At 39.6% G+C, this 26,646-nt stretch overlaps 2 protein-coding genes across 3 annotated transcripts; one reads left to right on the forward strand and one right to left on the reverse strand.

Annotated features, from left to right (window-relative positions):
- The first annotated feature begins 867 nt into the window (after positions 1 to 867).
- On the forward strand, positions 868 to 15,391 carry ldlrad2 (low density lipoprotein receptor class A domain containing 2). 2 transcript variants are annotated; one of them, XM_088309446.1, is made up of 5 exons: positions 868 to 1,087; positions 5,356 to 5,841; positions 7,875 to 8,024; positions 12,065 to 12,205; positions 13,720 to 15,391. In XM_088309446.1, the coding sequence occupies exons 1-5, from the start codon at positions 991 to 993 to the stop codon at positions 14,016 to 14,018; spliced, it is 1,173 nt and encodes a 390-aa protein (XP_088165572.1). In that variant the 5' UTR covers positions 868 to 990; the 3' UTR covers positions 14,019 to 15,391. The 2 variants fall into 2 exon arrangements, with proteins under 2 accessions (XP_088165572.1, XP_088165573.1); XM_088309447.1 differs by having other exon boundaries at positions 12,068 to 12,205.
- Positions 15,392 to 21,436: 6,045 nt separating this feature from the next.
- On the reverse strand, positions 21,437 to 23,321 carry g0s2 (G0/G1 switch 2). Its single transcript, XM_088309541.1, has 2 exons — positions 23,275 to 23,321; positions 21,437 to 22,264 (listed from the first exon to the last, which is right to left on the reverse strand). The coding sequence occupies exons 1-2, from the start codon at positions 23,311 to 23,313 to the stop codon at positions 21,860 to 21,862; spliced, it is 444 nt and encodes a 147-aa protein (XP_088165667.1). The 5' UTR covers positions 23,314 to 23,321; the 3' UTR covers positions 21,437 to 21,859.
- Between the last annotated feature and the right edge of the window lie 3,325 nt (positions 23,322 to 26,646).

Here is a 26,646-nt window from a genome sequence, read left to right on the forward strand (position 1 = left end):
AATATGACATCAATCTGCATGACGTCTCATCCGGTTTGACACAACCTCACATTGTTTCCAATTCTAGAAAGATAATTCTCAGACCGTGTATTTTGACGCCTTCAAAGGCTCCTCCTCTTGTAATCTCCATGGATCGCATAAACCATGGCGAATTTGTACAGGTTTAATGTGAATTTGGACACCTGGTGTGGTCGAGTGGCCGAAAATGCTGTCTTCGGAGGACGCAAATTGGACACAGTCACCATCTCGTCAGAAATCTGTTTTTGTTGTTGTTTGTGTGTGTTGATATTCTAAAATACATTCAGAAATTATTTTCCAAGCCTCTCTATGTCTAGGTTTTCTCGCCCTTCAGCCCCGGAAGAGCGAAGGAATCCTGGAGCCTTCTCCTGGCCATGGAACAGCTGAGCAGCCAATAGTAAATCACTTAAACTCTATATGACACATACAATACAATACAATACAACTTTATTTATATAGCGCATTTCACAACACAGCTGGAGTTGTAACAAAGCTCTTTCCATATGGTGTAATATAAATTAGCGGGAAATTAGCACACAAATAGGCACGTTCATTAAGGTTTGCAATTTTGCACTTCTAAAATTACATAGTTGGTGGTTGCATTTGCGTACATGCATGACATATTTATACCTTACATTAAATCCCAAAAGGACATTAGTTCTGGGAAGCTCGCTGCCTTGCTTTGAAACTTATCCCAAGGAGCTTTGTTGTTTGTTTTTAGTTTGTGTGCCCCCCCCCCACTCTGCTCCTTTGACATCTGATTGGTTGTCTGTTGTCATGGAGATGTCAGAGACTGTAGGTGGGGGCGAAAAAAAAAAAAACTCAATGTGTGCATAATGGCCTCTCTATTGTGGTAGATCAAATCCTCGGCCAACGAAAGTCCAAGCTGGGATCATTTCATGTTGGAGCGAGAATGGCGCTGATCTCTCCTGTGTGAGTGTGTCCTGATTGACTTGGCCAGCCTGAGCCTGGATGATGGAGATTCGTTCAGATGTGCCCCATGGGCGCCTGGTCGCACTGTTACTCCCACTCTGCTTTTTGAGTCTACACGGGTCAGCCATCGACACAGGTTAGACATTCACGGTACGAGGAACACGTGTGCAATCTTAGTGCGTGTAACAGGCTGATTGCAGTTTATTGCTGAACTAACAATTGTAACTTTTGGGTTTTTTTGTTATATACCTCTAACTTGACGATAAATAACATTTGAGTGATTAAAATTGATATGCTTAGTTTGAATATATTTAAATAATGTAGCAAACTAAAAGTTCCTCTTTCTTATAAATCAAGTACCTTTTCGAAAATGTATTATTTTGGTTCCCTTAACTTAATATAAAGACTGAAGTGTAAAAAAGCATTTTTGTTGTTAAACAGTTGTGAAGTCATCCACTCAAACACTTTTCTTAACCTTTATACAAAAACGGCATGAACAAACTCGTTTATTCAAGATCTATTATTATGTGTGTAAGCTGTGTAATTAATGTTTTATTACTACAATGTAATAGATTCAGGTCATGTCACATTTGTGAGGAGCCGTTAGAAATACAATTCAGGATTAGCTCTCACACTTACTATTGAATTACCCTCAATCACGTGACCGAAATGCTCTCATGAACACTACAGTTTGATTATAAACATTAGTCTAGGACAGAGGTCTTCAATTAAAAGTCACAGAGGTCCACGACTAAAATGTTTTCTACTTAAAAGGTCCGAACCAAAGTCCAACTTCCCTTAATGTCTAGCCTATGTTCACATTTTTATATAGTTTCAATATTTAGTCATTTACAACAGAGCGCACTTATATACTAAATATTTAGCAATGTTCCCAATAAAAACAGTAAAATATCTCCTGCAGAAATATATCAAGTGCTAAGCATTGAGTTAACACCTTTTACCTTTTTTTCTTAAATCAAAGAGTTATCAGCCTAAAAAAAAACGGAAAGCCTAATTATCCAAGGAAAACAGGTCAACATGTTCAGTACACAATCAATAAAAATGGCTGTCCTCATGAAAAACTAATTAAAAATGAGCCTTGACACCACCTTTTCTTTTGAATATTTTTTTAACTACTCTTAATGAGAATAATGAGTTCGTGACTGCCCTGCCAGTGACTTAAATCTGGGTTGGAACGGAGTCAGGGCCATTGGGATTTGGTAGATTATTTCACACATCTGGGCTTTGTGTTTTCCTTTATAAATAATGTTTGTGCAACCGCATTTAAGCACTCCTTCACAACGTCCTTTGTTTATGTTTCCCCAAACGCCATGATACTTTTAGTGAACATTTGTTTGCATGCCGCTGGGCTGTAAACGAAAATGTAAAAATCTGTTATACTGCACTCGAAGTTCGATGTTTTTGCGTGCGCTCACCTCAAACTTCAGCGGATAACTTTGCACAAAAGGGCGGTGCTTTGTTTTGTAGTGGCGCTTCGCAATGTTGCGACGGTTTCGGAGCATATGATGCATACTGGTTTTGAATCGGCTGCAGCCAGAACGAAACTAAATTTCTCCGTCCATCCATTTAAAAAGACACGCATGCTAACTTTTTAGCAAGGCATACTGTCAGCAGCACTCTCTTCCGGTCTCCTACGCAATTGGCAGTGGATCGTAAACAAAAGATTTGATTGGCTCAAATCAGTGACGCCATTTCCGTATTAACTAGAATTGCAGCGTCAACATTTGCGAATGTGCCCTGAAAAAAATTCATCATAGATTGGTCATGGGTCCGGTCCGAACCATCTGTCGGTCCGGATCCGGACCGCGGTCCGCCATTTGGTGATGCCCGGTCTAGGACATGCTCTCATATACAAAACTGAAACACTCTCGCATCTCACATTGCTGAAATGCTCTCATATGCATTTCTGAAACACTGATATGCACTACTGAAACATTCCTATAGTACACACGACTGTAATTCTCTCATGGAAACTATTGAAACCCTCATACTCATTTGTGAAACACTCTCATATGCACTACTGAAATGCTGTCACTCACCAGTGAAATACTCTATACTTACTAGTAAGTCATTGTCATGCACTCTAGTAAAACACACCAACAAAACAAGCTGGTATATAAATTTTACGGACGCTCATGAGGCCAAGCTGCTTACAATATTGATGTCACGCTGCAATTTCCATCCGGACAGTCACGGAGCAAATGGTAATCTGCCTCTTGTCATGAGACCACCTGCGCCAAATTTAAAACGCTTAGTAATTGTGTAGATGTGTGAAAACACTGGAAGGCTGACCAAAGAGTCAGACACTGCAGTATTTTACAAATTAAAAGTATACTTACATATTTATGGAGGACCTAAAGTGCAAAAATTAAATAAATAAATACTCCTACAGAAATGTTAAATTAAAATTGTCGTTAATTAATTAAATGTTTCATTTATTAATTAAATATGGAATTAAATGCAGACATGTGTAATTAATTAATTAAATTACCAATGATTATATGTAAAAAAAATCAATGTAATTATTTTTGTATTTCATTAGTTATTACTGTATTCAATTAATTATTATTATTATTATTATTAAACATTTCATGGTGTATTCATTTATTTAATTTTGGCACTTTCAGTCCTCCATACAGATTAACTGAATGAAGAATATCCTGATTATAAAACATTAATCAACTAGTATATCAAATATACAGCATTATCATTTCATGTCATCTTGTTTAAACTATACAGTAGCAAGTAATGCTATTACTTGAGTTAGCCTACTTCATGGCTTTTGGGCAGCGATCATTTATTTTGTTAGCTTCATTTTGAAATACCAACGAAAGGAGTTCCTTTACAATAAACCTCTCATACACGCAATTGAGATTGGCTTGCATAGAGACAGGTAAATTGCCTTCACAGACTAACTGAAGTGCGGTCATACAGCACACTGAAATGCACTAAACTATACTGAGATCCTTTCTCACAACGATCTAAAATGCTGTCATAGGCATTAATCAACGTTTTTTGCCCAGAAACACTGAACACACTTCACTGCACAACTCAGAAACACTTTCAAACACGCTAACAAATGTGTATACAAGCTTGTTTTTTTGGTAGTTGAATGAGCTAACCTTACTTGCATTTAGCAGAGAAATTCAGCCGTGTGTGTATGAAAGCATTAAACTAATGTTTGAGACCCACCTGCAAATTCAGTGGTGTTTATGACAATGTTTCAATAGTCAATTTGAGGGTAAATCATTTATTGTGTTCTTAAAGGCCCCAAATACACATTTTGGTAATTGGCAAACTACCAGCCTGAATCATTGTGTGTGAGCATGAATTGAATTCCTCTTGAATCTGCCATGCGCCGCTATAAACCAAAGCTGCACAGCATGCCTATATTATTGTCCAACTGACGCAATGCTGTCTCAATGTCATGCCCTGACCTTACCCCCACATTTTAAACTGGCTTGCATTTATGACGTTATTGTTTAAAAAGATCTCAACTTGGGATTTTTCTCAAACATCTGCTGAGTCGCGGGAATGAGCATTTCCCATCAACAGGGCCTCATGGGCTTTGGGACATTCCTGGAGGTCATTGTAGGAGGAGCTAACGGTCTCCCATGGAAACAGAGCTAATAAACTCCATGGGTGATTGTAAATTCCCTGGTTTATTTGGCTCAAGGCCCAGATGCTGAGGGTGATGGGCAGCTGAGATGGGGCTTGCAAAGCCGGATCTGCCCACGCATCTATCCTGGTCAGGCACATGGAATAACAGCACTTCTGATTTAAATGGTTGTTTGATTGTTTAGGCAGGTTTCTCTGCTGCTATTTTGCCAAATTTTCTACCAATCAATTCAAGTTCATTAATTAAAGAATATAAACAAAATCTAATATTTTTGTGATGAGTGACTACATATTTTTCAAATCACTAAAAATAACCCAAAGTACCTAAACAACCTCCTTGGGAAATCAACCAATTGGCACTAAATTTCAATCCAGTCCTGTATAGTAGTCGTTTATAGTACACAGCAAAATTTAAATAATGTGGTGCCGGCATTTTGTGGTTCATATATCGTATTCATTATTTTGCCACTTGCACCATCGGCAACTGGAAATGTTGTCGTGTACGTGGAATTATTGGATCTTATTGGTGAATGTGGAATGATGGCAAAGGTTGAGTTTTGCCATTGACCATCAAACGAATCCAAGCCTGAAGGCTGTCTCTGTTTAGGTCACACCTGAGGACATTGGAAAGCCTTTGATCATTTGCCATAATAAAACTTTGCCCTCATTAGTCAAGCAGACCTTGAGGGCCCATTCAACGCTGCTTGTGGCTCTCATCCTAATAAAAATGAATTCACTTTGTTTATGGTGTGCTTGTCTTTTCAGTGAATGTGGTGGATTTCTGCGGTCAGACCATCCGGGGTGATGGCATGATCATCAACTCCCACCAAGAATCGAAAAAGTACTACTTTGTAACAATGGGGACCGACTGCCATCTCACCATGCAGGCCAGCTCTCCAAAGGACAAGGTCCAATTCCACTTCCGCTTCTTCCTTGTGTACAGTTTGTTGCGTGTTGCCCCTCTGAGCCCGGCCCCTTTGTTACCTGAGTCCCCACGTGGCTCTGCTCCCCTCAACCCCAAACTGGAGCCCACCTCTGGGGAAAGTTCCGGGGATCCCTGTCATGCAGGCTCTTTTGTTCAGTTTTATGATGGATGGGACAGGAACTCTCCTCCCCTCGGGCCTCCTCTTTGTGGGAAGAGTCCGCCACGGCCAGTGCTTTCGACAGGAAACTACCTGACCCTGCGACTTGTCACCCGAGGGACTCAGCCTAGAGTAGACTTTGTGGGGGACTTCACATCATTCAGACTTGGTAAACACACTCACACTTACACACACATCGCTTGCCTTTTGCATTTAACCCATCCCTGAGCAACAGTGGTTATTAATGTCATCTGGGCTCAGAATCCAGATGTACTTCCTTGGTCACCCCACTGGAAGTTAACCTCAAATGTATTTGTTTGGACAAATCTGTGATCTTCTAGCTGTGAAGCAACAGTTTAGACATGCTACTGATTGTCATCTACCAATTTGAATGCATATGAAAGCACAGATCCTATAATAATGGGAGATTTATTTCAGCTCATAAAATATCACAAACACTATTCCTCAACATGTTTATTAAATGTGCTTAAGTCTGGTAAACAAAACTGAAAAACCTCAGCATATTTCCAAAACTAAAGGATGGTCTCTTTCTCTATGGCTTTACTGAGGGGCCATCGCATTATTTACACAAATGCTACTGAGCAAGTTTTTTAAATTTGCTGACTTGACAAGAATTTGAAGACTTTAGCGATCATTAATCTGCAAAAGATGTATCATGGCGGCTGAGTTTCTTGGTCATTGAAGTCATTTTAACTTTAATCCTCAAGGCTTCTTCAGGTCTAAATTTCAGATGGTCACACTAAGCAACCGCTACAGAAATACATGGCACCATTTAGGAGGATGTAGTCTGTAGTTAATTTGCATCTCAAAGGGAAGCGACATTCCGCTGAGGACAACAATGAAAAAATGTTGGACAGAGAAGACTTAGCAACTAATACTACTTTGTCAAACTGGAAAGACCCTCTCTGAACTGTAATGTATAATTCTGGTTCTTTTGAAAAATTACGATAGACGCGTCAATTGCATTAATTGAATTCAAACAATTATTTTCATTATATTTTAGTTTTCTTTTTTATTATTAAATAGAAAACAACATTTGTCTTCCCAAATATATTGTCACATCATGATTTTTTTCTTAAATAAACCAAGTGCACAAAGTGAGCACTATTTTTTTCCAGGTAATATTTAGAAGCACAAAGAAAAACACACAACACAAAAAAATAAAAATCATTGTACAATGTTAAATGCTGGAAGCAGATCACTAGTGATGTACAATAAGCATTAATATACATCTTATAAACTTACATATACTTATAGAAATTGCATCTAAATGTAAATGTGAGAGGATGGACATGGATGGAACTCATAAGTAGAAAAACGCTCTGTCAACCAAGCAGAAATTGAGACTGAACGTAAACATAATTTTGGGGTGTAACACACCAATAATGCACTCTAAGCGTTTCAATATAAACCCAATAAACATACTAGACATATACTTACATAAATTGCAACTTAATGGACATAAAAGGATTGACATGGATGCAGTTCACTTTGAAAAATGTTCAGTCAGCTATGCATGCCATTTACTACCCTTACCGTAAAACGGCTGCAGGTCGGCACCTTGGCATTGGTGACTAGTATCGCCGTCGCAACTACCCAATATAGCGATACGTGGTATCAGTACTCAGCCGTTCCTTATCTTTTTTTCTGGCGTTTCCAGCTGTAATTTCATGAATTTTATCAACATCAAATGTCTCTTTGCTGAGCTGTATCTATTTAACCAACGTCTACAGTGTTTCTTTATTCTTTCAATTCATTTTTATGGATGTTTTGTGTGCAGCATTCTCTAATTTATCTTAAGTAATGAAAAAATATTGATAACATAATTACACCATATTTTGTCAGTTTCTACATTGAGCAAGCGTTCCGATTATATTACCCTTTTGGAAATAGATTCAAGATTAAGAAAGTTCTGAACTTTTTTGGAACCATCGCTTGCAATTTCAACCCACGTATTTGCCAAGATGCGTGAAACTCATGCCCTTTTATACGGAAATTTATGTTTAAGCAAATTGTAGCTGTCATTTTGAGTGAATTCTGATTCATTAACATATCACGATGGTGTGACTGATTTTCCAAACTATACGCTCAAATTGTGCACAGAGTAAGAAGATTTTTATGCATGTATTAGTGATCTAGGCCCATTGTCTTTGATACAGACATCACGCCCTTTCTCTTCAGGATTCAACCAATCATTGTGCAGCAGTGAGCCTTACTTCACTTGCCGGAATGGAAAGTGTATCCCACTCAGTCTGGTATGCGATGATAAAGGCATTGACAACTGCGGCGATGGAAGTGACTTGGAAGAAAATCTAACAACAGGGTGCAAAGGTCAGTGAGGTAATGTGTTGGCTCGAGACCATTTGGTCCGGGCAGCTCTTTCTAAGCCACAATATTTTTTTTGTCTATAGCAACGTTTTTTTTTTTTTGTCTGTTTTTTTTGTTTTTTGGGGGTTTTTTTGTCAACAAGGTGTGTCACAAAACTTCTGAGACCAGTGTCATAAAATTTATACAATGGAACCCCTATCTCCAAATGCCTCAATGTTCAACCTACGGTGTTCCCTAACTTTCTGTGGGTGATATGTTCTATGATGCCACGTGATAATAATGAATGAATAATAATGAATAGCAGTGTAAATTCTACTTTCGGATGTTATCTTTGAAGAACGGTGGTCATGGGAACTAGTTTCCGACTCCTACCATGCGCCAAAACAGCACCCACCAGGATTGTACTGCTGGCTGCAGTGCAACACAGGATTCTGGTTAAGGTAATCCATTATAAACTAAAAAGAAAAACTCTGACGTAATTATTTAGCGGATGCTTTATTGTTCTCGTGTGCTGCAGGAGGCAGACTGCTCACATTAATTTCTGAACGTAGTTGCTGATTAGCAGCTTGTGCTTCACATGTTTCCTTGTACTCCACCTTTTTGGAAACTCTGAATAATCGAACGGCACATTTTATATATGTGAACGTAAGGAAATTACGCAGACACATTGCTCATCAGACATAGAGTTCATCTTCGATAAATCGCAGTCCTCCTACGTGTCCGGAGAGCTGACAGCTATACACGATACTATAATTACGTAAATGACCGTGGTCTCACCCCAATGGTGTACACATTATGAACAATGATTTTAATCAGGCAAACTTAAAGTCTGTCCTGTCTAGATTTTTTCTGCATGTAAAGTGGATTGGATTCCAGGCCATTGTGACCATGTTGAAGTATCTTTGAGCAAGATATTGAACGCAGAGTTGCTCCTGATGGTATGTCTTCAGTAGGTAGACGTGACAGCAGTGCGCAGCGCTTAGAGGGCCTTAATTGGTGGAAAGGCGCTTGTCAAAGAAATTAGTTTGTCATATTATCAAGTTTCGAACTATGCTTACAGGTCGTTTGAAATTCAAGTGAACATTGTACCCGTGTTATCCAGTGTTAACAGAAGTGCCTGCACGGATAGGAAGAGACAAGCCAGGCGCACATTCCAGACTGATACGAAGTAAAAGTGTCTGAGATCCAAGGACACAAACTGAAGTCACACTGACCTTTATGCGAGGGGTGTTTCCATTCTGCATGAGTTGCATATTCAAATTGCTTTGCTGTGATACAATAAAAACCACGCACAAGCAGGAAGCAGTAGCTTCGCCCCTGACTGCTCAGGGGGCTGCTCCTCGCGAGTGACAAAGACGATCTTGGCTGGTTGATTCATTTTGTTCAGGCTTGTTTTAATAGAAACCTCCCTGACAGCGATATACAAGTGAAAGACCATTTACCATACCATCGTGTTCACTAATCTCTACTGCATACACCCCATAAAATGGAGAAAAAGCCACTGACCATGGCCAGAAGATACTCTTCCTCAATTCAAAAACTCTTTGTCACTGTCTGAGTGGGTTGTTTTGGAACACCAGGACCTTGCAAAAGACACAGAGGCTGTCATAGCCCATGTATAGAGAGTTCTGCACCTTGATTGTAACTGTCAACAAATGTGTTGGGTGTAACACCACGCCCACCCCCTTTTGACCTGTTGTCCTCTAGCAGATGCTACCCGTCCTTCAGGAACATAACAAACTCTCTTTCTCAAGTCATCACTGCACTAAACTCACAATAATATGGACACGTATTCCATATTGCCAGAGCTGTACTCTTGACACTTTTTTTGCCGGTCAGTCCTCCACCCTCCGGCCGCTATCTTGGTACCCATCTGGCCTCGACCTTCCGGCCTTATTCATGAAACTTGTTTGTAATGGTATGCCCCAGTAGCAAGCGGGAGGCAGGAAATACAGGCACTATTGAATGCACACTGCTGTCTCTCATCTCTTCATACACAAGGTAGTGGCGCTTTTGACGCATTTTGCAGCAATATTTTGTCGTTTGCCCATTTCGCGAGTAGGTTCATCTAATGCACGAGGGCCGATTCGTGGGCCGGACTAAAATCAACCTCCGGCCTTTTTTTTTCCAAACTCTTTTTTAAAATTTGTCACCCCCTGTCCCCCGCCCCAAAAAAGGGCGTCACACTGGGCCAGACCGTTCCGCCCCAAGAACCGACTGGCCAGCTCTGCGTATTGCTTTGCAACATTCAAGCATCACTGACCCCACCGCTACAATACAGTACATATGACAATTAGTGCCCTATTGCAATCCCATTTGCATTGCATCTTTTAGTTTTGTTTACTTTGCACATTCAACAATAAAGGTCTTCAATTCTACTATGTTCTCTTCTGCCAGCTTCAAGTTTTTGCCTTGCCCTACAATCTTAACAGACTTTTCCAGCCTTCTCTGCCATACCTTAATGCACTCCTGGAAGAATTATTCTGGTTTCCCCTGCAGTTCGTCACAATATCTTTTCTTTTTCTTTTTCTTTTTCTTTTTTTTTTTTTTTTTTGCCAAGATGGCGGCGCGAATGGACGCAGCGTCTCACGGCTCTCCCTTCCCTCCAATCTCGTTGTACACTGAGTACAATGACGTTAAAGGGCATTCTTATTCTGATTCTTGACATCCTCCACATCTGTCCCCTTGGTGACCTTCTTGAAGCTTGGGAAAAGGAAAGAAATCCAATGGAGCAAGGTCAAAGAAAGGAGGCTTTTCTTAGCCACAAACTAGGTACTGTGAGTAATTACGTTGCCATGGTAAAGCAGCCACAAGTTGTACTGCCACAACGCTCGCCTTTGCTCAAGAACAAAACAAATTCAGGATCTCTTTGTACTCGTGCTGGTTGATCATCCAGCTCTGTAGTAAGAACTCTCTGTAAACTATGCTCCTCACATTGAAGAATTCTTTCAACGTGACTTTGACTTGCTCCCCCCCCCACTTTGCTTTGTCAGACTCTAACACTGAAAGCTCTGGCATTTGATCCCCGGGTCTTCCGTGAAGATGAATGACTCATCCGTGGTGATGACTCATGTAGTCACTGATGGTGTAGCGGTACACTCGTCTGACTTGTGTGCTGGCAGCGTGGGATCGGTTCCCACTCATGATGGTGCCTGTGTGTGCCCTGCAACTGGCTGGCGACCATTTCAGGTGTAGTATGCCTTTCGCCCTTGGTTAGCTGGGATAGGCACCAGCACCCCCCCCGGAACAGGATAAGCGGTGTGGACGATGACATGACATGACATGACACTCTGGTCATTGTTTGAAGACCTGACACAGAGGATATGTACTGCATATTAATGTGGAATAAAGATCAATTGCTGCTGAGATCTGAGATGACCGTTAAACACTCAAGGAGGGCAATTACTAGTGATGGAAAATGAAGTTTCAAATTTGCTTCATGAACCAGTTGTTGTAATTTTTACTTCTCTGGATAGCACTGTTGTCTTAAATAAAGGGGTTTAAGAAATGACAAGTGAGTGTACTTTCAAGCCAATGGTGAACATTGAGTGCCATCTAGAGGAGTAAAAAAAAATAACAACTGATTCATGAAGCAAATCTGAAGCTTCATTTTCCCATCACTAGCAATCACTTTGATGGGGAAAACTCAGCTCTGAAATATATGTTGTGACGCCAGTCCTGGAACCTTTTTGACACACGCATTTTGGAGAACATCAAATAATTGCAGGAGTGCGCTTTTCTTACATTTCGTCTTTTCTTGTGTATAAAATATGTTTACAATGTGTTTGAAAATCGCATTTTTATAAGAGAGTGTTTTTATAATTGAATGTAACTTTTAATGTTTAAATGTGTTTCAAGCGTTGTGAAAAGGGTAAAACTGTGAAACAAAAATGTTTTATTGTCTCTCCATATGTAAATGTTCAGGAATTGCGGGTGGGTCTGCAATGTTTCCGCTGCAACTGACGAGGTTCACTGTCTGCCTCTTACCTTCGAAATATTACCTTTCTGATTAAGTTGGTTGACCAAAGTCTGTCCTTCATCAGCAGGTCAGCTTCTCCCTCCAGAGCCACCAACACCAATAGCAACCCCACCTCCATCTTTTGTAAATCACCCCACAGTGCCAATTCCCACACACTTCAACTGTGGCATTGCAGACAGCACTCCTAGTTATGAGTCGGTGTCAGGTAAGTGGAATTTAACTTCATTTTTTTTTAATTTTTGTTTCTGTCAGTTAGGGTAAACTCGATAAATAGTCTCCCATCTGCTTCAGCAACCTTCACCCAGCAGTTTTTGTGTGCAGAATATAGGCAATAGTTTAATGTGGATCATGAAAATTTTGCAGGTAATAACTCTACTGTAGTTAACATCTCAAAATGGCCTTTCTGTCTTTATTTATTTTTTAATTAAGTTATGTCTTTTTGTTTCATAGAGTCACATTTATTTGGGCAACAAGTGACAGTTGTGCTCATTTAGAGGTTAGGATTAGAGTGAAAAAGAATGCAACAAACCATACATGACACCCCAGCAAACAACAACCAGAATGATTAATCCAGATTTTGTCCAGTTTGATTATTTTTTGCAGTGTAGCTCTTAAATCCACTGTCATTTGAGTGTGAAGATGTACCTAATGAAATAGCCAGTCATTACGACTCTTCTTACACAAACAACTATCTTTAAATGAACCTCTGCCGTTAGCATCCCTCCTGTGTGGGCATTATGCACTGACGCTTTCTTTTTTTTTTTGTAAGGGGGGGCTTAAGTGGCCAGAACAGGGTCGGGGGCTGACAATTATTTAGGACTAAGGCCCGAGGGTCAAGGCCTGATAAGAGATAGCGGTCGGAGGGTGGGGGACTGACCGGAAAAAAAGGGGCAAGTGCCCAGCTCTGATAATACATAGAGCACGTCCATGTACACACTAAATGATGCCAAACTTTTGGCTGAAGCCTTTGAAAATGACCAGTGCATGCAGAGATTTAATATTTTACTCTTAAATATTTCTTTAACAAACAGTTACACAACATGTCTGTAGGACATTTAGGTACTAAGTGCCCTTTCTTGTTTCTTGTAGCCACAGTAAAAGGAGAATGTATCTAAATAAACCTTTGGATTAAAAGAAAAAATTGTTCAGAAATCTTTGCTTGATAAGTTGTTGTAACAATGCTTCTTTTAAATACATTTAAAAAGGCTCTTGAGAGCATGCTTTGTACTGGTTACCACGGCTGACTCACAGTTGACACATTCTGAGTTTGATTCTTGGCTCAGGCCAGGTTTGTTTGTTTTCCCTTATGCTCGTGTTGTTTTCTCCGTGTACTCAGGCTTGGTCTCTAATTTTACAAACACCAGTCCAGTGTTGCCATCACCCAAAGTCAGATAGCATAGTCTTGTAGCACATGTAATGTAATCTGTAAATACAATTATGAACATTGAGCTTCTGTCAGTGGTGGCATCTAAATAAATAATTTCTACTTTGAACTGGGTAAGAACAAAGTCTTATTTCCAGATCTACCTGCACTATCTGTAATGAGTCAGACTGAAGATATTTGATACTAAATAACTGAAAATCCTTTCTGGGAACTATTTTACTCGTACTCCTTAAATGTTGATTATATTTCATCAAATCTTGATGCTAGTCAAACAATCCACACATCCAAATGCAAAAATATTCTCAATGAAAATTCTTTAAAAACATTTTTTCCAGACTCTCCAGCCTCCGTGTCCTTGTTGGTTCTCTACATCATCCTGGGTTTGGTGCTGGGATGCGCAGTGCTCTGCTGGTGCTGTTGGTCCCCCGGCTGGTTTCTGTGGCGTATAAGTATTTTCCGCTTTTTGCCATGCTGCAACTCGGCCTGCTCCTCCTGCCAACTCTGCACCAACAGCTGCGCTCACAGCAAGGAGCACCGACTGGCAAAAGTCACCCCACAGCCACCGCTGAATGGGACACCAGCAGGAATGGTCGTCACTAACGCTGATGAAACTCTTTCCGTTGGTGCACTTTAGATGGCCAAAAGACTTAATGAGCAATGAGCAGTGATTATTGAACACGGACACACATCAACTTCTTGGGGGGGGGTGAGTCATAAAACAGCTGAAAGCATTTGACTACATGAAAAACAGTTTTTTTTGTGCTTGTCATTGATTTGTTTTTATGAGAAGCAGGGTGTAGTATTGGATTGTATCAAAACTCTGAATCATCACAGCATGTTTCACTTCTCATCGGGTTTCTCGAGTCATATCATTACAGCTTGCTCTTTAAACACTTACAGCGCAACTTAGTTTTAGAAACAGCTTTTATCTAGTTTATGATGTAGTTTTGTTGTAGCTGTTTTCTTCAGTTTTCATGTGAGTCAACAACTTTTCCAGCTTTGACCCAATGTCTGACACGGACACATATGAAAATAAAAGACACCCTCCTGCTCAGCACAGCTGTTCTCCTAAACCTCCAATCGCAGAAGTGCACTGTTTTTCCACAGTGGGAAGTTTGGACCACGACACGTGTCATGAACTGGCTGACCCTTTATGTTTATATAATGTACTTCATACCATGATCCATCCAGCTATTTTGCACTAAGCATCTTGAACAAGGTCACGGATGTGCTTGTCTATTCAAGTTGACTTTGTGCAGACAATCTTGATCAATCGCCAGTCAAACAAAGAACATATCTAGACCAGTTGCACATTCACCCTATTGCCAGCTTTAGAGGATGGAAAGTGGATGGATACCGAAGTGCACAGACATCACACTAACTCCACACACAGGGGTACATTGTACATTTTGTAACGCTCACTCCAATTACTATTTTATATCATCATCTAGTTTTAGTTGTGTTGGTGGATTTGCTTTATGTACGTTTTAATTAAATCCTATTTATCAAAATATCATGTGTTTGAGGTATGACTGTATTCTCCAGGGAAATATTAAAGGGGACATATAATGAGCTTTTAATGATTTGCATTCACTTATTTGGGTCTCTGGAGTGTCTGTCTATCCTCCCAAGTGTGAAATTAAACACCAAGTAAATCCTTGTGTGACTAAGCCAATTATGACAAGCATGGCAAATCATTGCATGCTGTTTGCATCAGGCGCAAATGGAGGTTCAGTGTCATGCTTAAGGGGACTTTGTCATGGTCACAAGTGCTGAGGGCCAAATCAGCAAACCATGTTTTGAATACATTTCTAGAATCGCAGCATACAGCGAGTCCTAAAACCTATTTTCTGAGTTTGGTCTTGTGACGTTCTGTTTGGGAGGAACCTGCAATATTGTGAATGTGTTATTTCGGTCGATTGCCCAAAATGATGAGAAAAGAGATTCATTGAGGTTTTTTGAATGCACGTTAAATAAAGGTGGTCCATTTATCAATAATAAGCTCAATTGCTGATGGCTTGGTCAGATGCATGAACCAATTAAATACATTTGAACACGAGTTAAAGTAGTGTAAATGAGTCTCAAATGAGAAGTATTCAATAAATAAACAAGCTCTAATTTTAATTGCAAATTTGAATCTGAATTCACAGAGGAGGTACTGGTTCCACGTCTAATGTGGTCTTGTGTAAAAGATGCTGGATGATATTTAGTCTAGCTAATTCAGCATGATCCACTTTGATCAACTGTGAGTTTAAATCACTATTTAACAGCTAAATCCAATAGCAGAACAGCCTTCATTCAATAAATCTTTTTAATCAGTGCTTCTGGTATAATGTGTTGCTCTATAATAATTAGTTTGTGTTAAGTATTTTCCAGAACTGCTGGAAAAAAGGGTCAGGACTCTTTAAGCGTAGACACAGATGATTTTAGCAAAGTATTTATTTTTACAAAAAGAATATATATATATATATATATATATAATGTTTAATGTTTACACCCCCCCACGGGTAACAACAGTCCTAAAATTAACAGCACTGCTCAGAGCAGCAACTAAGAATTTGACAGCGGAAAATATGCTTCTTTTTTGGTGCTGCGATGCCTGGCTGTTGCCGCTCATGCACGTTCACATCCACCACCGCTTGCAGCCAATTCATGAAGCTGTCAGTGTCAGGGTGCTTGTCCATGTCGATTTTGGATGAACTCCTCATTGATTAACCTTGGAGATGTTCTTCTTGAACGGTGCGCATCGCAGGGCCGCTTCCGGAGCGACGATGTTCAGCAAACAAAAAGTTCTGGGGAAGAGGTTGACTCCATTGTCGAGTGTGGCTGCATTGGAATGCTCAATTGAGTGGTGTACGCGTAGCCCGGAGCTGTTACATTCCAAAGAATAAAACGCGCGTTGTAGGTACGTCGCCTACAGTTGAAAAAAATCCTCATCCAACTAAGTGTGCATGCCTCTTCATTGCCACTTCAGTCTCTATAAATATCTCGACTGGTGCTTTTTTGCCGTGCATCCTCACCATGATCAACAAAGAAACAGTATGCCGCGTCCTAACACAGCATAATCAATGTACCTCTGCTCACTTCCACACGTCCCCATTCTCATATAAATCAGCCACGTAAAGGTTAATCCTTTTGATATGTTGAAGTGGTCAAAGGTAGGGATGCCCACAATGATTTTGGTGCCAATTGAGCGCAGGTTTTGGATGTTGACAGCAATGATTTCAGATGGAGAGTTTGTAATTGATCCCCAAAGTGACTCTCGCAATAACATGGAAAGTGCAATAAAAGCAGGCGTTTTTCAAGTCGTCACTTATTTCCCAATTTTATTTCCTGAATGATAAAAAAACAAAATTATAACTAATTTCTGTTTCCTGATTCAAAAATTTACAAAATTAGCTTGTTAGTGAAAAATGGGCTCTGTGACGTTGATGCAGTGCGAAGTGGGAGGTATTTGTGTCCTGACTCACTGCTATCCAAGCAGTGTGTGAGGTGAGATAAGGGCTGACCCACTGCATAACACTGGATGGACCCCCTTAAACAAGCCAATTGGAGGAAAACGAGATATATGGTGTATAAACTGTGATGTCATTCTTTATCATTGAGGTATTTTGACGAAAGCATGTTATAGACATGTTATTAAGACACCTGGCAACTGGCTTAAACTATAGAAAAATGCACACAATGTCTTCTTTAAATAAAAGAGTTGTGTAACTCCCTGTGTATCGTACAGATAGTGTGAGGGACAGCCAGGATTCATGTGTCCACCATGCAAACTGTCTTTGTCATGAACTCCAGATGGAGTAGCTCTATAACATTTGCTCCAGCAGCCACTCTGTGTGTTGTGTGACTTCATTACACAGAACCCACAGCAGTCTTTTAATGATTTTGAGTTGTGCTTCGGCTAAGACACAAGGCAGAAATATAGTGTTTCTAACCACCGCGTTGCCACGCAGGTCCACACAAATGTACTTTTTTTTTTTTTTTAATCTACCCAAGTGTACAGAAAAAAAAGTGAATCTGTAGACCAATGAGGCAATGCACCCATACTATGCATTATATACATCCACACAACTCACACACATAAACTTGTACCTGGGCGTCACTCAAGATAAGGTCAACACTCCAGCTGAAAGTTTTTGTCAGGAGTTTTTGTTTAAAAGTTTGCTGGAATCTTAAGTTGATATGCAAGGTAAACATTCTTTACTTAAAAGAAGTTATTGAAATTTTAAATGATAAAGTACAGGTAGTGAGAAGAACTTCTCGTAAGCATTTGCGACATGTTTTTCATTATGGCTTCCATTATTCCTTTTGTCATATGATCAGATTTCTTAATTGTGATGTGACCGCATGGTTCTTTCGCAGATATTTCAGATTTTGTTCATCATTCGCATCCTTGTGGACATTATATAAAATTGGAAATCGCAAGAACAAGCATGTTACTGTGTCATATGCAGGGACCCACTAAAGAGAAATTTTAAGGGCCCAAGACTGACAGGGGGCCCGAGAAAACATTTGACAATTGTTGTTGTTGAAGTGGTGTCTTAAAATTGACATTTCTTCGCCCCAAATCCAGAACACCACATATTGCTCTATGAGTCGTAATAATGAATGCTCCTAGAATGTATTAATCATATCATATCGTCTTGGTAACAGCAATGCTAACAGGAACTCACGTTCTATATGAATACAATGACACTCCATCAATGCAATCTTGACGCAATTGAAATACATCAATTGTTTTTTACTACCTTGCTGCACCTCCCTGGGCGTTCCGGCACATGAAGCTACCACAGCCCTAACACGTCTGTCAATTTGGTCCCAAGAAGTAGACTGTGCCCAGTGTAAAAACAGGCGCATTCTCATTTTTTTCCCGGGGTTAGTCTAGTTTAGTTGTAAATTTGCTGAATGCACTATGCCTCCTTGGGCGTTCTGGCTGACAGCTAACATGTCACAAATTAGTGAAAAAAAGTAGACAAACTTTTATGCAATTTTGGTGTATTTGAGGGCAAACTGATTTGTTTCCTTTGGCATGTGGGGTGGATGTCATCGTATTTCATTCAGAAATATTACACCAGCATGAGACAATTCCTCTGAATCATTGTAGAAATCAATTCATTGAACGAATTACAATCATTTTCATTTTTAAAATATTTTAATTGCCCCTCCCTGACCGCACGGCACAACTAATGGGGGCAGAGGCAAAGAGGTCACCAACAGATGCAAGATCATGGGTACAATTGCAATTACCAAGGCCACATGTGGACTGCATAATCCGCAAGAGGAGATCTTGCAGTTCATGTGTATAAGCACACTTTGCGCTGTGTGCCAATGTCGTGCACGGATACTAGCGAGTCTTTTTCGTCTTCTACAATCTCAAGCATGAGTGCGCTTCGACCATCCTGACTTTTGGATCGGCCGGCAGTCAGCTATGTTCCATACCACTGTGGCACAAAGGTCCCCTTAATGCCTGTGTAAACCCTCAGAAAATACCAAAACAACAACAAAAAACTCCACCATTCGAATTCGCGTTGCGCTAGACCTGTGCTCGACATGAAAATAGGGCCCACTGTCTTCAAAGACTTTTCTGAAACCTTGGAGTGCTGATTGATTTGGATCGGACTTTCAGCAGTCACATCAAACCAATCACAAAGGGTTGCATGCTCTAAGCAGACCAGGAGAAATGTCTCTATGCTTTTATCTCCAGTAGACTTGATAATTGCAATTTGCAATGGCCTTCTGACTGGACTCCCTCAGAAGAGCACAAAACAGCTGCAGCTCATTCAGAACGCTGCAGCTTGAGTTCTCACCCAAAAAAGAAATCAGAAAATATTATTCTAGTCCTATGGACTTTACACTGACAGTTACTTGTAGATACAATTTTAAAATAATGCAACCGGTCTTTAAATCATTGAATGTTTTGGGTCCTGAATGCTTTCAAGGGGGTTCTGAGGTCAGCAGACTGCTCAATTAGTGCAATCCAGAGTTCATAGAAAATATGGTGAAGCAGCATTTAGCTGTTATGCTGCACATGAAAGGAATAAGATGTCACCAGAACTGAAGTTAGCCTCAAGTGTAAATGCATTTAAATTCAGATTTATCCAGGCTTCTAGCCCACCGCCCTGCCGTCATGATTAAGGTCTTTTAGAGCATTTCAATAATTTTTTTTTTTACTCTTATTCTTGACCTGTACATTTGTTCAGTAATTTTAATCGACTACTTTCTACTTTGCCTTTAAATGTCTAACATTCTTTAGTTTTTTTGTTTTTTTTTATGTTTGATATTCTTTTGCCTTAAACGCTGCAGTTTGCATTTAAATGTCGTTTGGTAACTATGTGACATACATTGAGTTACCTTGTGTATAAAATGCGCTAAATAAATCTCTGTTGCGTAAAAAATAGTATCCTTTTAATTTTATCAACAACTTGCTGTGATAGTGTTATTGTACACACTGCATCCTTTGGTGCTAGTGGCAAGAGTTTGATTCCCAGCTAGTGCACCACTACCGACTAATGCTCCCAAGCCCGGATAACAAATGGGTCGGGTGTGTCAGTACCAAACAAATCATGCGAGTGGCTTGCTTTTATCACCCTTGATGGGGCAGGCTGATTTGGCTTCTTCAGCGTACCATATGTGTGCCACAAAGAATTGGTATTTACCAGAAAACAATAATAACGCATAGTTCAGGTAGTGTCAGTTTTTTACATTTGAGTTTCACACTTTTAAATATTGTTCTCCATATCTATTTGATTGTTTGCCCCTGTTTCCTGTTGTGATGCAAATGTTTGTCCCAACATTAGGTCATTTCATGACACAGTTCAGCTGGTAAGGAGAGATATTCTTACTGGCCTAAAACCAGGAACTTATCTCGCCGTATACAGCAGTGTGTAGTCTCTGTTGTTCTCAGGGTGTCAGACTAAATATCACACAGTGCTTGTTTGACTCAGGGCCTGGCAAGGAGTCCACATCTCCACACTGTGTATGTTGACTATGGTATCCACCCACAAACTTCCAAAATAAATCTTTGGGTGGTGAAAAAGAACAACAAAGAAGAACCATTTCCCCCCAACCCCATTGTCACTTTGATTGGGCTTTCTATAGCTGACTCTTTTTGCCTGTTAAACTGGTGTTGTGTACAGCTTGAGGGTTCATGGCGGTGCAAGAGAGGCTGACTGCAGGAGCATTAATGACTTTTCTGATCTTTTGCGAGACAGTAAAAGCACTGTAACCCAGCTAGAGGAAATAAATAAAAATGCCTTCTTCAGTGGGAGTGTGTGTGTGCGTGCATATGCGTGTGTGTGCCAGATAAATGATCAACTTGAGGTTTTTTTGGCCTTAGCATTTGGAGCCCATTGTAAATTTCATGGTGAAAGAGTGATAACAGCGTCTCTCAAATGTCGTAAATCATCTAGTAAGTGGGAAGTCCAGCTTAAAAGGCGCTGCTCTAAAGACGGCTGAATGAATGGCTTGTATAACAACCTATTTTTAAACACATGCACACATTACGGCCGCGGTCACTTAAGGTCAACGGGTAGCACAGATGAGATTTCTCAGAAGTCTTATCAAGTTCACACTTCACACAGACCGTTACCGAAACTATCCTTGGGGCAAAATGTTTATCATGTTGACGCAGTTGTTTTGACCTTGCACTTATGTATGTTCATGTGCAGGCTCATCCTTTTGTCTACATACTATCTCCAACTAACCATGCGCTGAGATCCACGTGGGTCACCCACTACCCTTGACTCTCTAAATCATGAGGTCAGCCATTAAAACACTAGGGGGCTTGAACAAATAGTCAGTTCACTGTAGTGACAATACGAATGCAGTATACTTGTAAATTCTCCAGGGCAAGACTGTAGTAGTGCCCAAATCTCATGTCGGGACTTTGCATGTTCTCCCCAAGGCTAAGTGAGCACTCTAAATAGCCCATACATATGAAAGTGCGTGTGAATGGTTAATATTGTGTGCCCTGCCATTGGCTGGTGGCCAGTTTAGTGTGACATCTAGCTTATCCGTGGCTCTATAATTGATGGATGGACTCTATTACACTTTAATATATAAAACATTATTTATTGATGTGAACAAAAACATTGCATGTAGTTCAAGATTTGTAAAGTGGGACGTAGGTCAAGCAGCTGTTCTGATTCAGCCACGCGGGGGCGCTGTATGGCTGCTCAGCGCTGAAAATGTCACTTTACCTTTTAGAAATATAAATAATAATCCATTCTCACTGCGTTCATAATATCCAACACGGTATTTACTAAACATGAAAAGTGCTTGTGTGCAAGGCTTAAACAAAATGTTATTTAGAAAGGACAAATGTCTACATTTCAATGAGCTTTGATTCAAGTGTAAAAAAACAAAACAATAAAAGAGCACTTGAAGCTCATTTAGTCTTTTCATTCATGTGTTCAAGCAGACATTGTATGTTTCATAAGAGTGTTGTTTCTAGAGCAGTCTTAGATGGAGAAGTTAGCTTCTTGAAGCATGTAACCGATTGGACATATTTCTTTGACTCTGCACCTTGGTGAAGGTCATGCTCTGGAGCGTGTCCTGCTCTGGCTCTCCACTTTTGCCGTGCACCTGGTCATCGCTCTGTGTCTTGGAGGTCACAGTCCTCTGCTCCTTAGCCATCATGAGGATCATGTCTGCGTCCATTGGCTCTCCCGAAGAGAAAGGATGTGACACCATCTCAACCAGTCCGACGACAGTCCCCAGGATTGCAAACACAGAGCCCATCAAGTAGACCTTGAGCAGACGTCGACTAGATTTCTGACTGAGCATCTCCTTGGCGAAGAGTATGAACTCTTGCATGCTTTCCATTTCCAGTGGCTCTTCAGCTGTTAAACAAATGTTAGCTGGAGGCTGCTTTTGGATCTATAAAATAATTGAAACAAAAAGATCAGAGTTGAATTCATCATTTCACTGACAATCAATGTGGGTAATATTTGATACAAAGGACGTGCGTTGATAAGCATATTAGCCTGCTTTTGGAAAGATTATCTATCGTTGATTTTAATAAAAAAAAAAAAAAACTGATCAAACAAAGCAGCTGCAGGGCCCATCCATCCATAACTCATAGTTATTAATGGTTAATTTCATATGCACGTTTACTGTTGAGAGTGATTCGGATTGTCCGCTGCGATAAGTTTGATTGTCTTACATGGCAGTTAGAAACCTACTCCATTGTAAAAGTACCTGCAGTGGCCCTTTGCTCGGATGACATTATATCCCAACATTTACAAAAGATGATCTTGGATTTTACAGTTGAAATGTATGTAAAGTTCAAATTATGTATTTATTAGTGCTGTCAAGCGCTAGAAAATCTTAACTAATAAATTACAAAAGAATTCTGTAATTAATAATGATAAAGTAAAATTTTCAGATACTATTTTTTGTGACGCATGTAACATATATTTATTTGAATAATATCTTAGAATCAATGCAGAATAACCAAATATGAACTGCATTTTAATTCAAATACTGTTCTCATAGCGTTCTTTGATCCTTGAAAACTATCCAAACGGTGTCATCTTTACAGGCATTTTACATAAGCAGGGTGTTTTGTTCTGAGATGATGTGCAAAGGATGCACAGCTAATATGTTATAGTATTTGAATTTGGCTTTGGAAATTAAGCAAATCATTTTTTGAAGTAAATAAAACTGAGTTAACAGAGTTAAAATATTTAACTGCATTATTTTATTATTTTAGATTAATCTTAGAGTTAATGCTGTAACTTGATAAGAATTAGTAAACATTGTGAGGGAAAAAAACTTTAATCCTGATGAGTCTACATTTTAAGAATTGTGCAATTCACCTCCCCTCAAGTCAATATTAACATCAAGCATAGGTTTTCCCCACACATACTAAAATAAAGAAAACTTACTGTTGTTGTTGTTGTTGTTGAGAGGCTCGTCTTAATCATGACTTCTAGTCAATTTAAGCAACTTAATTTGACTCGATACTGTGATCATTTATATCCAAACTGTCCCCACCCATAATGTGCTGCTTGCTCAATATTCATGAGGAAGCCAGTGCAGCGTGCAGTTGTGCAGCTCCTGGGCTGATGCCCATTGCTCCTGTGACAAAATGTGCTTACCCCATGAAATGTCACGTCTACTGTTGACTAAGCACAAGATGAGTATATTGCTCAAGGGCAGTTGGTACTTTCTGGAATTCCCTACAGGTTGTCAGCAATTATGTGATCCTATCCACTCTTTATGTTAACATGGATCCAAATAACTGTGTACCTGTGTAATATATTATCGTAATCGGGAGTGATAGGAATTAAGAAAAATGCTGCCCATTTGTTCAGCTCATTTATATTGATCTTATTAAGTACATTTGGCAGGGTGCAAACATACTGACAATCAGGCCGAATTTGAGATGTTTGACCTCATCCAATTGTTGGATGATATTATCCTGAGTAATTACCATCACTGACTGGACTGGGTATGTACAGAAAATAACAGAGAACAACACAAAAAAACAACAACAAAAACAACTTCTAAATTGTGACAGTACGAGTTTGTGGAAGAGTTGTCAATTTACCGTGGTGTACTTGAATGCAACAGCGCATGCACGTCATCTTAATGATATCAACCACTCACATAGGCTTAGACGCAAGATAAATACTGTATACATAGATTTTGTTTTCTGTTAAATTGTTAAAAACAATTTTCACCAGTGGTAATAGTTGCATCAAATTAAAACATGGAACCTCCTCGAACCTAAAATCGCCATATATGTTTATTGTGTCACCTCAGGAGGCTCACCTGTCATTGTAAAACAAAAAGTGGTATTTAAATACTATCTATCGCCGTCCAACACATTTTAATTAGTCAGCTTGCTGCTGATGCTACCCAAGTTATTTCTGAAGAATTCTATTATTTTCTAGTCAAGTTTCTGTTGCTATAAAACAATACAAATGCAGCATCTGGTCTCTACTAAAAAGGGGAAAAAATAGGTTCCCTATGACGCAGCATCAGGGGAAACTGGGTGTTCAGTCTTAATGGAGAAATAAGACAGCAGCATGGTGGGCTGGGCTGGTCAACACGATGGCCTCACAGAGCAGAGGTGCAGGATACGGTACAGGCTCCGGCGTGTGTGGAGTTTGTTTTCTCCCCATGCCTGCGTGGGTTTTCTCTGGGTACTCTGGTGTCCTACCACATTCCAAAAACATGCATAGCAGGTTGATTGGACACTCTAAATTGGCCTTAGGTGTGAATGTGAGCCCGACTGGTTGTTCGTTTTTGTGTGCCCTGCGATTGGCTGGCAACCAGTACAGGGTGTACCCCGCTTACTGCCTGAAGACAGCTGGGATAGGCTCCAGCACCCCCACAACCTTTGTGAGGAAAAATAGAGCTGATAATGAATGGTTGGATGAATTTTGTACTTTTATGTGACTTAAAAAAACCCTTATGATTAACCAACTTCCATAAACATATTTCTTGGGCTTCATCTTTAATCTATCACCAGAGTCTTTCTCTCCATAAATGCTTTATTGTGTGAAGGCTGTTATTATACATCATTCAGTTTTAGTGCGTGAAGGCCACATTTGTAACACATATCTTATTCATATACTTTATTATTGTGTGAAGGCTGAGTTCGAAATTCAAAACATTCAAGTCATTCATTTCACTTTCCAGTATCTCCTTTCATATTTTTCACCTCATTCACTCTATTCATGTTTCAAGGATTAATTCCTTCTTTTATTACGAGTGGCACATTTCCAGTTCACATTTGCATGGTTTCAGTTAGAAATTAATTATATTGAGGTCATTCATTTCACGCTCCTGTATCTCCTTTCACATTTTTCACATCATTCACTCTATACATGTTTCAAAGATTCATTCACCCATTCTCAATGGCAGACTTGATATATATAAAATCCACATCAACAGATTCCAAATTAGGGGAAAGGTTGAGTAAACGACTTTGTATGGCATCTAATCCAACCCAGTGACTGCTGCTGTCACCTGAGGTCAGAGTGGAATTGTACAACGCTCACACAAGCAGACCAGACACATAAATGTGTGTGTCAGAAAATGACTAAGAATAGGTTAGACAGGAAATGCGGAGATACAGTTTCTGAATCCACATCATTTCAGAGATTATCTTGACAATAATCCAGCAGGATGTCAAACAAAAATTTAAAAAAATGTAATCCCACATATTTAAAGTTTATTTGAATGATGGCTGTGTTTTATTTGTGACTGTTGTGAAGATAATGACAGCTGCCTCTAAAGACTTTTCTTGGGACCGAGAGGTGGTGAGTTCCAGGACAATTGTATTTTTGAATGATGGAGAGAAACATTTTCCTAGTGCCACGAATCGAAGCGTAGAAATAAGACCGGTTGACCAAATGACAAGTTTTGTTGATATTGTGAATTGTACAACCTCGGGGGCATTTAATGCACAGTTAAATGGTTTATATGTAAAGAGCCTGTTTTCAGAGTTTTACACATTTGTTGAAATTACCAATGACCATAAATGAAAAAATCCTCATGTATTATTCCATAAACTCGTGCTGGTGTTGAAAGAGAGAAAACACAAAGTTGCTACTTTCGAAATGAAGAACACCTTGACAGAATGGCAGAAGGCATGACGGTACTTGTCTGAGATGTGTCGTCTCTGTGCGCACGCGTTGAATCACAAGACACACCCTGTGCTTGGTATTAGTAAGCATGTCTGTGGAGAATACTGGAAAATTCGGCGCCGGTTTTCAGCTGGCCCTGAAGCTACCTATTCTCACAAATGAGTAAACCTAAACCCCTGAGGGCAACTGTAGTGTCTGCGGTTCATATTTGTTATTATTGTTTTACAGCACAACACATCAGTGTGTGTTGACATATATGAACGTTTATGAACAAAAATCAATTTAGACTTCCTGTCTGTATTTGTTGAAATGAGACTAAAGATATCTAACTTTTGTAAAATAAATAAATAAATTAATTAATTAATTAATCAATCAATTAATTAATTAATTAATACTACTACTACTACTACTACTGCTAATGATAATAATACTACTAATGATAATAATAATAATAATAATAATAATAATGTGTAATACGGACAACATGATAAATATAATTGAGTTGAGTTGTGTTATTGTCGTTCATCTTCTTTTGTCATTTTCTTCTTCTATGAGCAGTTGCAAGAACAGATGAGAAAAAGCAAATGACGTACAGAATAAGTCCTTTGGTGGTCTTCATTGAGTTCTCGTGTGGTACTTTAAGGTTGTGTACAATATGCT

This window comes from Idiotropiscis lumnitzeri, chromosome 11 (assembly GCF_059441095.1).
Source record: "Idiotropiscis lumnitzeri isolate Australia: NSW breed Sydney's pygmy pipehorse chromosome 11, RoL_Ilum_1.0, whole genome shotgun sequence".
Classification (NCBI taxonomy): Eukaryota; Metazoa; Chordata; class Actinopteri; order Syngnathiformes; family Syngnathidae; genus Idiotropiscis; species Idiotropiscis lumnitzeri.